Source organism: Emys orbicularis, chromosome 10 (genome assembly GCF_028017835.1).
Source record: "Emys orbicularis isolate rEmyOrb1 chromosome 10, rEmyOrb1.hap1, whole genome shotgun sequence".
Lineage (NCBI taxonomy): Eukaryota > Metazoa > Chordata > Testudines > Emydidae > Emys > Emys orbicularis.
Genome location: NC_088692.1, coordinates 1797757 through 1812491, shown reverse-complemented (window position 1 = coordinate 1812491; position 14735 = coordinate 1797757). Strand labels below are relative to the sequence as shown.

At 46.6% G+C, this 14735-nt stretch overlaps 1 protein-coding gene across 1 annotated transcript in view; it reads left to right on the top strand.

Annotated features, from left to right (window-relative positions):
- Positions 1-14735, top strand: part of COG7 (component of oligomeric golgi complex 7) — a 33192-nt gene that overhangs the window by 4295 nt on the left and 14162 nt on the right. Inside the window, exons 5-11 of the mRNA XM_065411944.1 lie at positions 2265-2347; positions 3109-3231; positions 5035-5233; positions 7083-7210; positions 8351-8505; positions 9590-9706; positions 10840-10905. Of these exons, the coding sequence (XP_065268016.1) occupies positions 2265-2347; positions 3109-3231; positions 5035-5233; positions 7083-7210; positions 8351-8505; positions 9590-9706; positions 10840-10905 (871 nt within the window). The remainder of the gene's footprint in view (positions 1-2264; positions 2348-3108; positions 3232-5034; positions 5234-7082; positions 7211-8350; positions 8506-9589; positions 9707-10839; positions 10906-14735) is intronic.

The following is a 14735-nucleotide window of genomic DNA, read 5'->3' as shown; positions in this document are numbered from 1 at the left end:
TTTGGTGCTCCTTCTGCCAAGCCTTGTACACCTCCCACCATCTCCTATTCAATTTGTCCTTTCTTCATTTCTGTCTGTGTTTTTTTTTTTTCTTTTTTGCTTTCTGTTTCTGTTTGTTTTGGGGTTTGCTCAGAAAGCTAAATGCTGCCTGGGTTGGGAGTGTATCCATTGGGTCTCTTTGGGGCTGGGTTACGTGCCCTTTCTTGGTAGAACCAAACGAAAAGAGATGCATGGGACAGCAGCCTGCAGCCCAGTACGTGTTGGATTCTCCCATAGTCTGCAGCCTTCTTTCCACCCCTGGATGCGATCCAGGTTGGGAAATGTTTCTTGAGTGTGTTTAAGATCCCTGTAGCTGCTATATCAAAGAGCTGCTGAGCGTATGTAGCGTAGCTTGATATTGTAATCAATGGATAAATTCATTGGGAAATGCTATGACTCTTTATTGCCTTGTAAAAGGTGCATTTGAAACAAGGGAGAAAGTTAGTTATAAAATGGTTTGGGTTTTTTGGTCTGGCCTTGCTCCCTTTCCCCACCCTTACACTGTCAGTTTCTTATTTGTGTTTCAGTGGCACCTAGAGCAGAGGTTCTCAAACTTTTGTACTGGTGACCCCTTTCACATAGCAAGCCTCTGAGTGTGACACTCCCCCCCACCCCCCCTAAATTAAAAACACTTTTAAATATATTTAACACCATTATAAATGCTGGCGGCAAAGCGGGGTTTGGGGTGGAGGCTGACAGCTCACGACCCCCCATGTAATAACCTCGCGACCCCCTGAGGGATCCTGACCCCCAGTTTGAGAACCCCTGACCTAGAGGCCTCCATAATGATCATGCTATTGTGCTGCACAAACACAGACTGAGACAGTCCATGCCCCAATGAGCTTATTTTCTACTTGAAGACAAGATGCAGAGTGAGACAAGCAGAGGGAGGAAGGAAAAGGTTAATATGAAGGGTTTATGTGCTTGTGTTCTTTTTCACACTCTTCCTCCTTTACTCCTCTCTTCTTTGCTTTTCTCTTCCCATTTCCCGTCACTCTCTCTTTCTGGTCTTCCAGTCCATCACACTGGCTCTGTTTCCTTAGGTTTTGCACCCATCTGTCTCAGTATATGTGTCTGTCTTGTTGCTGCTCTTGGGCAGTATGGCCCTTTTGCAGGCAGATGCAGGACACACAGTGATGTTTGAGAATGTTTTCTCCCACCTACAAGGAGAGAGCCTCATAGAAGCTGCATGATATTAATGTGTCCCATATGAGTTCTTTAGATATGCCATGTAGCTGTGGTAGGAAACTGACAGCAGGTGGCGCTTCTGTATTGGAAATGGGTCCATTGCTTGGCTTTAGTTATTCAAGAGATTCTGGCTCACTTTGAGATAAATGCAGCCCTGAGTCTATTACCCTTTTAATATTTCTTCCGGAGCAGCTGGCAAACATACTTTTCCTTTCTGTTGATAGTATTTCACATGTTCTTCAAGAGGTCTTTCTTAGATCTGACCCTGTAGATAGGAACACAGGACAACAAATGTGTCCTTTGGGGCGGGGGGGAGGTGCTGTTCTCTCCTTTGTACTGCTCTAGAGCAACCCTAGTTACTTGCTGTGTGTCAGATTTACAGGAAGCCACCTGGGCCCTGCCAGCAAACCAGAAACAAGTTCCTAAATACGTCATTACTAACATCTCTGAACCCAAGTGTGTTTTGTAGACAAAGCCGTCCCCACTGTTCCAGTAATGCAAAGGGAGCAGGGAGACTTTCAGGCTTTGAGTAAATGGTAGCTGGGTCATTTAGTCAAGGTGAAGAGACAGCTAGTTGTGGTCCTGGCACCTGGGGGTGAGGAAGGCAAAACTGAGGAGTGCAGTTCAGTTCTACTGACACGTGCTCTGGTCTGGAGGGCACTAGCTCTGTCTGAAAAAAGCATCTAGACTTTTTGGGACTCAGTACTGTTACAGGGGGTCTGGAGTTAGAAATGTTTTCCCAAGGGAAGTTAAAAACTCTTCCATCATCACTTTACTCTACCCACTCTGGAATTTCTGTGGCTATGGATTCAGAGGCAGCTGCCCTAGGTGAAGGGAAAGGAACACAGGGAGGCCTTGTCACTTTCTTCACGTATTGTGGTGCTACATCCCACACACTGTATCCAGGCTCTTCTCCAAACTGAAGAGGGTGGATTTTCCTGCTTAGTCCAGAAGACTTGTTTTGCTCAGGGCAGTACCGCTGTCACACAAGTTAGGAGGGTGACCTGTTAACTAATGTTCTGTGTTGTTGTATTTAGACCAGGCAAAAGTGTTTGTGAAAGTCTTCACTGAAATTGATCGGATGCCCCAACTCCTGGCTTATTACTACAAATGTCACAAGGTATCTAGTCTCTGTCATGGTCACATTTTAATTTGGGGGAGTGAAATGTGGAGTAGTTCCTTGGTTTAGCCTGTAGGGGGGGCTGCCACTCTGGTCATCTCACTTGTCCAATTTAAACTGAGGATGATGCCTGTTCTCTTCCACATTTCATCCACCTGAATCTTTTCCTGGCTGTGATTACTCCACACAAGGGGGTTTGGGGAATAACTCTCCAAAGGAGTCTTCTTGTGCCTTCCTACAGCAGCTAGTAGGCCAAATGAAAAATGTACTTGTGCATCCCTCTGTGCCCTGAGAAGGTGTTTGGTTGTTGCTTTTTCCTTCTTTTATGATTTCTGGTTGTTATAAACTTTATTGTAATTTGCTGCTGCTGAATTATGGAAACTCTCTTCAGATGGGATTGGAATTCTGGATGGTTCATTGACCTTAACCTGATCCTCCAAAGCCCTATTATCAATGGGCCTTGTGAGGATTAGCTTCAGGGCTGGGGCCTGCCAAATATTTCAACTGTTATGGGGTGGTATTGGTTTCAGTCTCATTTATGAGCAAAATACCAAGGTTAATTAAATCTTTGGATAAGCCAAGAAGCCTTTAGCTTCACGTTTTAAAGTCTGAGTCCTCTTGGGTGCTGAATGATCGCAGGGTGGTGCGTTCAAATCTGAGGGGTGCTGCCTTTGAGGAAAAGCAGTTTCCCTAGGACATGTCTCTGTTTGAGTTAACAAGGCCCAGTTCTGTAGCGTGAGTGACTTTTATTACCCCTGCAGGTGCAGCTGGTGACAGTCTGGCAGGATCTTTGCCAAAGCGACTTAAGTTTAAATCGGCAGCTGACTGAACTGTATGATACTCTGCTTGGAACATGGCACTCAGAACTCCAGTGGGTCATGCAGGTACTGTTACTATCAGTTAACCACATCAGTGCAATGCGTGGGAACGCAGACTGCAAATTCCCATAAGGCTCAGAATAACTGATCAGCTCACAGACTCATTTTGTGCCTCTTCACTAAAGTCTTGGAGCTTGCTTTGAGGAGCTAGCTCCTCTGCTGCCACAGAAAGATTAACTGTTTGACTCAAGACCAGTGGCAGTATCTCTGCAGTGCTGCTGTTAAAGCTGCTCTATCTCTTTCATCTGTATCCTACATGAAAGCTAATTGGTCAGTGTTGCATTTTGTTCTGTTGCAAAACATTTGAAATACCTGAATTTCAATATCACCTGACCTAGAGGAGGCCCTGGAGGGATTGCTTGACTGATTTGTGGTGGTTTGTGTGTGACTTCTGGGGGAACTCCTGCTGGAACCCCTCAGGATTGTGCAGTACCAAGAAAAGCATTTGAATTTGTAAATGCAGAGCTTACCATACTTACACCTGACCCCAAAAGGAGTTAGCCTCTCTTCATTTAGCCTAACAAATTGTGTTGGACATTGTTGAGTCTGTCAGCGTTTTCACCCGTGAAGGGTAAGGGAGATCGTTATCTTATGAGTATGAAGCCTGTAACATGGGCTGAGGCCTTTCCTGCAAGGATACCCAGCCTTACCTTGAAATAATGTATTGGGATTTTTTCCTGCATAACAATTAGTTGTGAATCACAGTTCAGATGCTGGCTTATTCACTAGCATGTGCTCTAGGACCGGGGTATTGTGAGGGGCCTTGCCATGTGGGCCAAAGCTCATGTCACCCAGGGCTTTTCTCCCTAGTCCTCCTGCACTGCCTATGTTAGGAAAATCATTTTTTCTTTCCTGTTCTACTTGCTGATCATGGTTTTACTGCTGCAAGTTGGATACTGGGGGTATATGTTCTGGTACTGCAGTGGTGGGGGCTGTATAAAATACCTAGAGAGAATAGCTGACCAGGCAGTCAAAAGTGGCGATGATAAAAGCTACCGCAAACAAAGATGAGGGTGATGGATATGAATGTGAAGCTAGCCTTATGCTGATCTAAGGATAACATTTGCCAGCTGGTTACATTCTTGCTGGGGCTAGAATGTAGTGCTTCCCAACTCTCTCCTCGGTCCATCCTGACCAGTCACCTAGCTGCTTATTCATGGGATTCTTTATCCCTTTCCTCATGCCTTTCAAAGGTACCTGTTTAAATTCTGTTTGAAGACACAGCATGCTCTCTACCTTGTTACTCTACTCTGTTGCCCATTATTTGCCTGTACTCCTTTGGATCCAGCCTCTGCTCAACCTCATAGATTCTCTGCTGCCTTAGATAAAGCGCTCTCCTTGTCTGGGCTCTTTAAGTGACAATGATTAACTCTGCTTTCATACCATTTAGTCAGCCTCTCCTGCATGCTGAATCAGCAAGGTTCCAGAAATCTTACCTGGCCCTGCTTTTAGTCTGGTAACATTTGTGAGTTTCCAGATGCGCTCCCATTACTGTTAGTTGGAATTGCACATGCCCAGAGAGGATCCAATGATCTGGCAGTTTCCGGAGTGCAGTGTTCTTGATGTGCCACACAATTGCCTCTTAATGAACATAATTTAAATTTCATCTTTGGGGCAGTTTAGTCTCTTCTGCTCTGTGAATTGTTCCTGGGGGCTTCTGCATGGCTTCTGTTGACTAGGTCGTTGTGCTGGTGTCCTTGCTAAAGTGGTGGAGTGTGGGGCTCCTCCTGTTCTGGGGCTCAGTTTACACAGAAGCAGTGGGCTGCTTCTGCTAACATGCTCATGCTAACAGCTTTCTTGTTCGTGCAGGTTTTTAAGAACCCCCATGAAATTGTGACTGTGCTGCTGATCCAAACATTAGGTGCCTTGGTGCCTTCAATCCCAGTCTGCCTCAGCACCACAATGGAGGGAGCCGGCCAGGAAACCAAACTAAATAAGCTGCTGGAGCTGCATGACACCACAGCCCACTTTGCAAGAGGCCTGGAAGTAGCAATGCTGTCTAGCTTAAGTAGGGACGGTTATTTCAAATATTCCCAGACTTTATGGTGTATTTTTGTGTCACCCTCTGTACAGCCTTTGGGTTCTGTGTTTTGTTTTTCATGTAAGGGATTTGGATTTCATCCGCAGTGTTTGCTGGTTACACAATGTTTGTCCTGAAATAGATATTTAACTTATCCCAAATATATTGACACCATCCTGGCTGTGTTTACTGACGCAGAGCTATTTTGATACTGCCTTGCTACCTGGTGTAAATAATACTTAGCACTTTCCTTTTACAACATTTGTGTGGGTGAATTACAACATCCCTATAAGGCGGATCAGTTTTATCCCTGTCTGTGAACTGGAGAAATGGAGTCAGAAGATACTTGACTTGTCTGAGATCACATGGCAATAAAAACTCAGGAGTTCTTGGTTTAGACCGCACCTCTCTTAACAAGTTCTCCTGATCATTTGTTTTCTCAGACTCTGCAAGGGAAAGTTTGCCAAAATGGTTTTCACTGGAATTTAAAAAAATGGTGGAAACTGTTCTGTTGGTCTTAAGTTTTATGAAAACCATGTTTTAACCAAATTAAACGGCTGGGTCAAATTTTATTATTTCTGACGTGTGCTTTTGTTTAGTGCCTAAAAGTGTGCTGTTCAGAACAAAGTAAAGACCCTCTCCCTGCCCTAAAGCATTTGCAGTTTAATTTTAGACAGAAATCCATGAGTGGTTGATGCAAACCATTGAAGGTAAGAGAGGAAGGAAGGTGAGTTAACAGCAATGAGACCATATGATTATATAGGCTCAGCACAGTTTTAATTTATGAACGTTTATAGGTGTATCTTAATTTGGCACAGTGTCCCTTCAAAGAGAGTGTTCAGGAAATTCGCATGTGAAGGTTGATGGGTTATCTTTAACGCTGCATTTCCTGCCTGTGTTTGCTTTGCATCATACTCCTCAGTTATTTAAACCCAGTTTTAGTAGATTACATTTAACTGCTGTGCCATTCCAGGAAGTGTGGCTATTGTTCTGTGCTTGTTTTCTACTTTTCATTGGAAGTCATTGTGCACTCTTAGCAAACACTTGCTACACACTGGTCTGGCTTAATTGGGGTAGGTAACAAATACCATAGACACTCTATAGAAGGGATTTGGAGAGAAGAAGCCTAAGTCTGTAAGATAAGAGACTAGGAAACCAGTTACTGAACTGTTGAGAGTAAAAGTTGCATTCTTTATTTGCATATTACCCTGCAACAAGGTGGCATGCTCTAAAAGCGACACACACAAGCAGAAGCATCACAGGAATGGGGGAGCTGGGTGACTAAGGAGATTGGCAGTGGGGCATTGAGTCAACTGGTTCACTTTCAGACCAGGTCGGGAGTGACTGTGGCTGTGTAGTAGTCTCCATGAAATGAGTTGGCATCGTTTATTTTAGGTATGGATGAAGACTGTGTAGTTTCCTTTTAGAATCTTTGATGGGACATAAAATGAGACTATGCCCTCTGTAGGCGGGCACAGTTCAGACAGATTCCTTGCTTCATCTCTGATTGTGCAGGCTGGGATGGGTGATAGCTGGCTGGAAATCTTGTGGCCCCAGATTGTTCTTGAGCAGTCAGGAATATGGCTTAATAATTTCCTGCTGTGCTTGTTGAAATAGAATACCTGGGTTTTAAGGAGCCGATCGTGATGATATTCCCATTTGTTTAAAAAGTCTGCAGCTCAGCTTTAAAGCTGCTAGGCAAAGTCCCAAGGTATATGCGCATGTGGTCGTAGCTGTCAATAGGCACAACTCATTGAAAGAGCCTAACATGCTGCTTTAAGGCCACCTTTTAGCAGTTCGTTTATTTCTTTGTACACTCACTTCTGATTCCTTGTAGAAGAGCATAACCTGGTAAAAGTGATGGAACTGGTGGAAGTAGTGTATGGTCCGTATAAGCCCTACCAGCTGCGGTACGGAGACCTGGAAGAAGAAAATCTCCTCATCCAGATCAGTGCAGTGCCCTTGGTAATGTAATGTATTCTGCTCCATCTGTACAGTAGTAGTCAGCAGGTAATTGGAGGCTGATATTTATGAGTAGTTTAAAGGATCTTTGTTAGAGTGGTTGGACCCTAGATTTTGGCTAGCATTTTCCATTTGCAATTTCCTTTGATATCTTTCTTTTAATTAAATATTGCTTTTTTCACCTAAGTTATAAAATTAATTCCAGCAGCTTTGTCTGCTCCTGGGCAATCCCCCAGTAACTGGTGCTTCATGCATCTGGTGTAGGGGAAACCTTGCAGATAAGCAGACAACTTCTTGGACGCTTAAGCAGACTATTAGAAGCAAGGAAGAAAACCTCTGAGTTTGCCTTTTGTCTTTTAACCTTTTGCATATGTGACCTTCAGTCAGGATGAGTGGAGGTGGGGCATTGTGTTAGGCGCTGTACAAACTAGAAGATAGTCCCTGCCCCAAATTCTTATGCTGCAAGTGGATATACCAAACCACTGCAGGGAGGATGGCATAACCATGACAAATGGTTACATAGACTAGCTATGTGCATTCCTGCCTCCTCTGTTGCTTTCTTACCATAGACTGAGTGGGTGGGAGAGGGAATCTCCTGTAGCAGTGTTTCTCAACCTGGGGGTTGCAAGTGCTGGGCCGACGTTAGGAGGTGGCAAGCAGGGCAGTTGCTGGGAGCCCTGTGCCACAGAGGGCCCTGCAAAGCTAAGTTACGTGCTTCAGTCCAGGGCGGCGGGGCTCAGACTCCAGCTTAGGAGGGGGCTCACCATTTTTTTTTTTTTTTTTTAAGTCCAAAGGGTGTCGCCAGCAAAAAAAAAGGTTGAGAAACACTGTCCTATGGGAAGGTTAGGTCAGTGTGTTTTGTCTGGAGGCAGTGATGAGAATAGGAGAGGGCAATCTGACTTTTATGTGCTGTCAGGGTGTAGGAGGATGAAAACAAAGGAGACTGTTAACCCTCAGTGCACTCCAGGAGACAATTAGATGTTGACGGGAAGGTTTGCCTGTTGGGTTAAACTTCCTCCTTCCCCATCTGGGTGTTACAGCAACTACAGTGTTAGCTACAGAATGACCTGGTACAATGTGGTTACTGCAGGGACACTTGTTGAAGGAGGGTTGGGATCAACCAGTGTATTTTTTGTTCTCCAGGAGCATTGGGAAGTAATTGACTGCGTCCAGGAACTGAGCCACTCGGTGAACAAACTCTTCAGTCTGGCTTCTGGAGCCATCGACAACTGCGTTAAACTCACCGATGGGCTGGGGGTGTGTGGGCTGCTGAAGGCACTGAAAGCTCTTTTCAAAAAGTAAAGCATTTTCTGTCTTTCTAATACACTTATCCCTGGCGAGTGAGCGAGTGTTCAACAGGTGGCTCTGAATGCAAAGGGGAGCCTGAGGACTTTGTGGTTTGTGATATTGTCACTTTTCTATAGACACAGCTAGTGTTGAGCATAATCCCTTCCCTTGTGATCTGCCACTCAGCTCAGCCAATAAAGATCCCTCGACTTGTTGCTTTTCATGGAAAGTGGAAGTTTAACGTGACTGGAGGTAAAGCTCCTCATAGCCACAGTATGCCTGAATTTTCATTGATGAAGTGCCTAAATGCACTTCTGGGAAAGAACCACTTCTGAGAGGACCTAATAGAAGAGAGGCATGGTAGGCTGGTGAACATAAACCTCAGTGGGGAAACGTGTACTTTAAAGTGCACAAGTGACCTTCCACTTACAGTATTTGCTGCATAACTTCCCTGTAGAATGAGTGGCACTAATTAGAGGCAATGTATTTTTTCCTATTAAATCTATTACATACTCCCATTTAAGAGAGCATTCCAGTACTGATTTCCCCTACTTATCCTTTTTTCCCTGGGCCAAGGCAGCTGCTAACCTTGCATAAACTAAGCCCTTGGCATCAGTGCATTATTGGTTCTGTGGGGAGAGCCTTATTCTGTGAGTAGGTGAAAGCAGAGCACTGCTCTTTGATGAGGGAACGAGAGATCTGCGAGCAGCAGTAGCCTCTGACTTTGGCTTATCTGTTCTAGAAGAGAGCAGTAATGCTTGTGACACCGGAAGTGCTCTGCTCATACCAGCTTGATAACCGTGGCTTCCAGTCACTTAGATGCAAAGCAGAATTACTACTTCAGCTATTCTGACTGGTGCTCTACCCTACCCCCTTGTCCTCCGGGTTGGGCCTGGACCTGCCACTGCTGGCCACCTCTAGCCTGCAAATGTCGGGACTTGGGCTGGAGCAAGGAATACTTCCTTTGTGCTCCTCTTCTTGTTCAAGTGCCTCTGGCTCTTTGCCTGAGACAAAGCGAATTGCTCATAGCAAGTGCCATTGCTGTAGTCTGAGGTCTTATTCCATTGTCTGTCTCTGCTCCATCTCTTTACACAGGTATGTGTCTGACTTCACTACTACTTTGCAGTCCATAAGAAAGAAGTGCAAACTGGATGATATCCCCTCGGATTCCCTCTTCCAGGAGGACTGGACCGCATTCCAAAACTCTATCCGGTAACGTGACCGTGTGAGCCGGGCTCTTGAGAAATGGTGCCTGGTATTTGGTCCCGAGGGCGAGCTGGTTTTTAGGTGAAAATGGAAGGCGGGGAGGTCATTGTTATTGTCTTCGGCCTGGGGATTTTACTCCTTTTTTCTCTATTGCTTGAGACTCCCTTTCGGAGGTATGAAGAATCCCCACTCCCATTTTTTTTTTTTTTTTTTTTTTTTTTTGGCTAATTCTGAGTCTCTTCGCCCACCCGTACTCTGTCAGTTTTGAGTAGAGCTGAAATTAACTAATGGATTTCTTTGTGGCAACAATTGAATGAAAGCTCTCTGACATCTTCTCCTGCAAACAAGCCTGCGTGGTAGTGTTGTCGCTACTGTGGAAAACAGTTTCTCTAATTTGACTGCTGCTTCAGAGCCAGGCTGCTTGGGGAGGAGGGAAGGCAGGACACTCTATGGTGATAGTGGCTGCAAAACTAGAGGGATTTTTGTTCTTAATTTTTAAAAACATCTCCTTAGTGGGATGGAGAAGTGATAATTTCTGAAAACCCTAACAAACGCCAAGGCAGTTGGAACCCTGGAGACTTTGTCTCTCAGGCCGTAACCATCTGAATGCTTAAGAAAGGGACACTCCATAATCTAATACGATCTACTTTAAAATTGGTTTGATATCAGACAAATGTGGCTCTGATGGGCCCTGCTAGTTCAGTTTCTCATAGGGCTAGGTCTACATGGCATCTAAATTAGTGGAAGTGTTAGTGGAGATTGAGCGTTAGGTGTCTGTTGGCATTTTAAGCACCGTGTTGACTAACTCTGCTCCGAGCAGGACACATCACTTAATATAGCAGCAGCCACTAGGGCTCCCACCATTGGATCTGAGCTGGTGTTAGCCATGGTGGGAATAGTGCATACCTGGCTACAGTGCGACATCAACAGGAGAGAGTGAAGGTATGAGCATCAAGTTAACTGCCAAGCTGAAAAAGTGATTCTTACCATGGGGAGAGCTCCCGCTAATCACCCAGTGATGAACTTTATTCCCAGAGACTTGCATACTAAGACTAGATGGTGTGAGGGAGAGTCTGGGAACCTTTGTGCTGCCTACCCCAGGTTCACAGTGTGGTGTGTTTTGTTCTGTTCCCTCCCAGGATAATAGCTACTTGTGGTGAACTCCTTCGGCAGTGCGGGGACTTTGAGCAGCAGCTAGCAAACAGGTAGGAAATGCTGGGGTTAGCGTGCAAGCCGTATGCGTGTCTATCCAGTTAAAAGGAACCAAACCCCAAGGTGCTCCGTCTGTATGGAGGCTACAGAAGGAACGCAAGAGCCAATGAACTTTGATAATGGCTGTGAAAAAGTAGTGACTTTGTGTACGCAGCCGGTCCACCTAGGTGTCCCCGGTCAAGACCCAAATGTGTAATGGCCTATAAAATGGAGGGGGGGGGAATAAGGGAGGCAATAGCTTGAAACGTTATGGGGTTATAAAATGAAGCTGGGCTTTCTAATGAGGGACGGTTAGTGATAGAGATAAGAGCATGCACTGGCAGAGTGAGACAGCGTAGATGCTATGCTGTGTGGAATTGAGGTTCCTGGGAAGGCAGGAAATGCAGCCAGTAAAGTTTCCTCCTGCTGCTGCTGCTGTTGGGAAGTTCTGATGAGCAGCTTATTGACAAAGCCCCATGCAGCCCATCTCTCTTATCGGGAGCCATTTAGTGACTTCCAGGAGATTCAGGAGCTAGGTAAATAATCAGGCCAGACAAAAGGAGCATGCCCTGTAGTGCTGAGGCGTCTGCTTTTCCATCGAGGAGTCTGTAAATCACCAGCTAATGGGAACTTAATTTGCAGTGTACAAAGAGTGGCGTTTGGGGGTGACTGGGAGAGCAGGTAAGGGGACATTTTACAGAGGATGCCCCAACTCTTAACCCCTTAAACCTAGGACTGGTTTTGTGGTTGGGTTGTCTCCCATCCTGATTTTGGAGGTGAGATTCTGGCATGCTGCAAGCTTATTATTAGAGTCCCTACAGATATCTGTAGCTACAGTGTGTTCTCACATTGCCACATGGGAGCAAGTTTCTGCTGCAGATAGATCTGTGGAATGGCCACCTTATGTCTTAGGCCTGATCTACACTACGTGTTTAGGTCGACTTTAGCAGCGTTAAGTCGAATTAAGCCTGGACACGTTCACACGACGAAGCCCTTTCTTTCGACTTAAAGGGCCCTTTAAACCGGTTTCTTTACTCCACCTCCGACGAGGGGATTAGCGATAAAATCGGCCTTAGGGGGTCGGAATTGGGGTAGTGTGGACGGAATTCGACGTTATTGGCCTCCGGGAGCTATCCCACAGTGCTTCATTGTGACCGCTCTGGACAGCACTCTCAACTCAGATGCACTGGCCAGGTAGACAGGAAAAGCCCCACGAACGTTTGAATTTCATTTCCTGTTTGCTCAGCGTGGAGAGCACAGGTGACCACGCAGAGCTCATCAGCACAGGTAACCGTGATGGAGTCCCAGGATCGCAAAAGAGCTCCAGCATGGACAGAACGGGAGGTACGGGATCTGCTCGCAATATGGGGAGACGAATCACTGCTAGCTGAACTCCAAAGCAGTAAACGAAATGGCAAAATATTAGAAAAGGTCTCCAAGGCCATGAAGGACAGAGGCCATAACAGGGACGCACAGCAGTGCCGCGTGAAAATTAAGGAGCTAAGGCAAGCCTACCACAAAGCCAGAGAAGCAAACGGAAGGTCCGGGGCAGAGCCGCAAACATGCCGCTTCTACGCGGAGCTGCATGCCATTCTAGGGGGTGCAGCCACCACTACCCCAACCGTGTGCTATGACTCGCTCACTGGAGAAACACACAGGGAAGCGGGTTCGGGGTACGAGGAAGATGAGGATGGAGATAATGTAGATAGCTCATAGCCGCAAGGAAGCGGAGAAACCGGTTTCCCCAACAGCCAGGATATGTTTATCACCCTGGACCTGGAACCAGTAACCCCAGAACTCACCCAAGGCGTGCTCCCAGACCCTGAGGGCACAGAGGGGACCTCTGGTGAGTGTACCTTTGTAAATATTACACATGGTTTAAAAGCAAGCGTGTTTAATGATTAATGATTAATTTGCCCTGGCAATCGCGGCCAGTACAGCTACTGGAAAAGTCTGTTAACGTGTATGGGGATGGAGCGGAAGTCCTCCAGGGACATCTCCAGAAAACTCTCCTGGATGTACTCCCAAAGCCTTTGCAAAAGGTTTCTGGGGAGGGCTGCCTTATCCCGTCCGCCATGGTAGGACACTTTACCACGCCAGGCCAGTAGCACGTAGTCTGGAATCATTGCATAACAAAGCATGGCAGCGTATGGTCCTGGTGTTTGCTGGCATGCAGACAACATCCATTCCTTATCGCTCTTTGTTATCCTCAGGAGAGTGATATCATTCACGGTCACCTGGTTGAAATGGGGCAATTTTATTAAGGGGACATTCAGAGGTGCCCGTTCCTGCTCTGCTGAACAGAAATATTCCCCGCTGTTAGCCACGCGGTGGGGGGGAGGGGTGAAGTGATCATCCCAGAGAATTGGGTGTGTGGGGGAGGGGAGTTAGTTGGGTTTGTGCTGCATGTTAACCCTGAAACCGCAGCCCCTCCTTTTACATTGCAAACCCATTTTAAATGGCCAACCCAACGGGTGCTTGGTATGGGAAATGAGAGCACTACTGTTTGAAACCATTCCCACATGTTAAGAAGGTTAAAAAAGCCAAAAGACTGTGTCTTACCATGGCTGCCTGCAAGCTGAAATCTGTGGCCTGGCACTGCGTGAGTGATCTCTCACACCAAACCGGCAGGCCCTCAATATAAGAGGAAAAATGCTACCTTGTAACGAAAGCACATGTGCTGTGTAATGTGAACAGCAAAATTTAACGTGAAAGAGTGTACCCATTGTTCTCTAAAATGTGTCTTTTTTAACCACCTCTCCCTTCTCCTCCACCAGCTGCAAATGTTTCTCCTTCACAGAGGCTAGTGAAGATTAGAAAGAGAAAATGGAGGACGCGGGATGATATGTTCACGGAACTCCAGATGTCCTCCCACGCTGACAGAGCACAGCAGAATGCGTGGAGGCAGTCAATGACTGATTACAGAAAAGCACAATATGAACGAGAGGAGAGGTGGCATGCTGAATCGCGGGATGAACAGAGCAAGTTGCGGGCTGAAGATGATAGGTGGCGTCAGCTTGCAGACAAGAAGGCAAGAGTCGATGCTCCGGCTGCTGGAGCATCAAACTGATATGCTCCAGCGTATGGTTGAGCTGCAGGAAAGGCAGCAGGAGCAGAGACCGCCGCTACAGCCCCTGTGTAACCAACAGCCCTCCTCCCCAAGTTCCATAGCCTCCTCACCCAGACGCCCAAGAACACGGTAGGGGGGCCTCCGGCCACCCAGTCACTCCACCCCAGATGATTGCCCTAGCATCAGAAGGCTGGCCTTCAATAAGAGTTAAAGTTTTAAACTGCAGTGTGTCCTTTTCCTTCCCTCCTCCCCCACCCATCCCGGGCTACCTTTGCAATTATCCCCCTAGTTGTGTGATGAATTAATAAAGAATGCATGAATGTGAAGTAACAATGACTTTATTGCCTCTGCAAGCGGTGCTCGAAGGGGGGAGGAGAGGGTGGGGTGGTTGGCTTACAGGGAAGTAGAGTGAACCGGGGGGGGGGGGGGGGGGGGGACGGAGGGTTCATCAAGGAGAAACAAACAGAAGTTTCACACCGTAGCCTGGCCAGTCACAAAACTCGTTTTCAAAGCTTCTCTGATGCGCACCGCGCCCTGCTGTGCTCCTCTAACCGCCCTTGTGTCTAGCTGCACGTAATCAGCGGCCAGGCGATTTGCCTCAACCTCCCACCCCGCCATAAATGTCTCCCCCTTACTCTCACAGATATTGTGGAGCGCACAGCAAGCAGCAATAACAATGGGGATATTCTTTTCGCTAAGGTCTGAGCGAGTCAGTAAGCTGCGCCAGCGCGCTTTTAAACGTCCAAATGCACATTCCACCACCATTCGGCACTT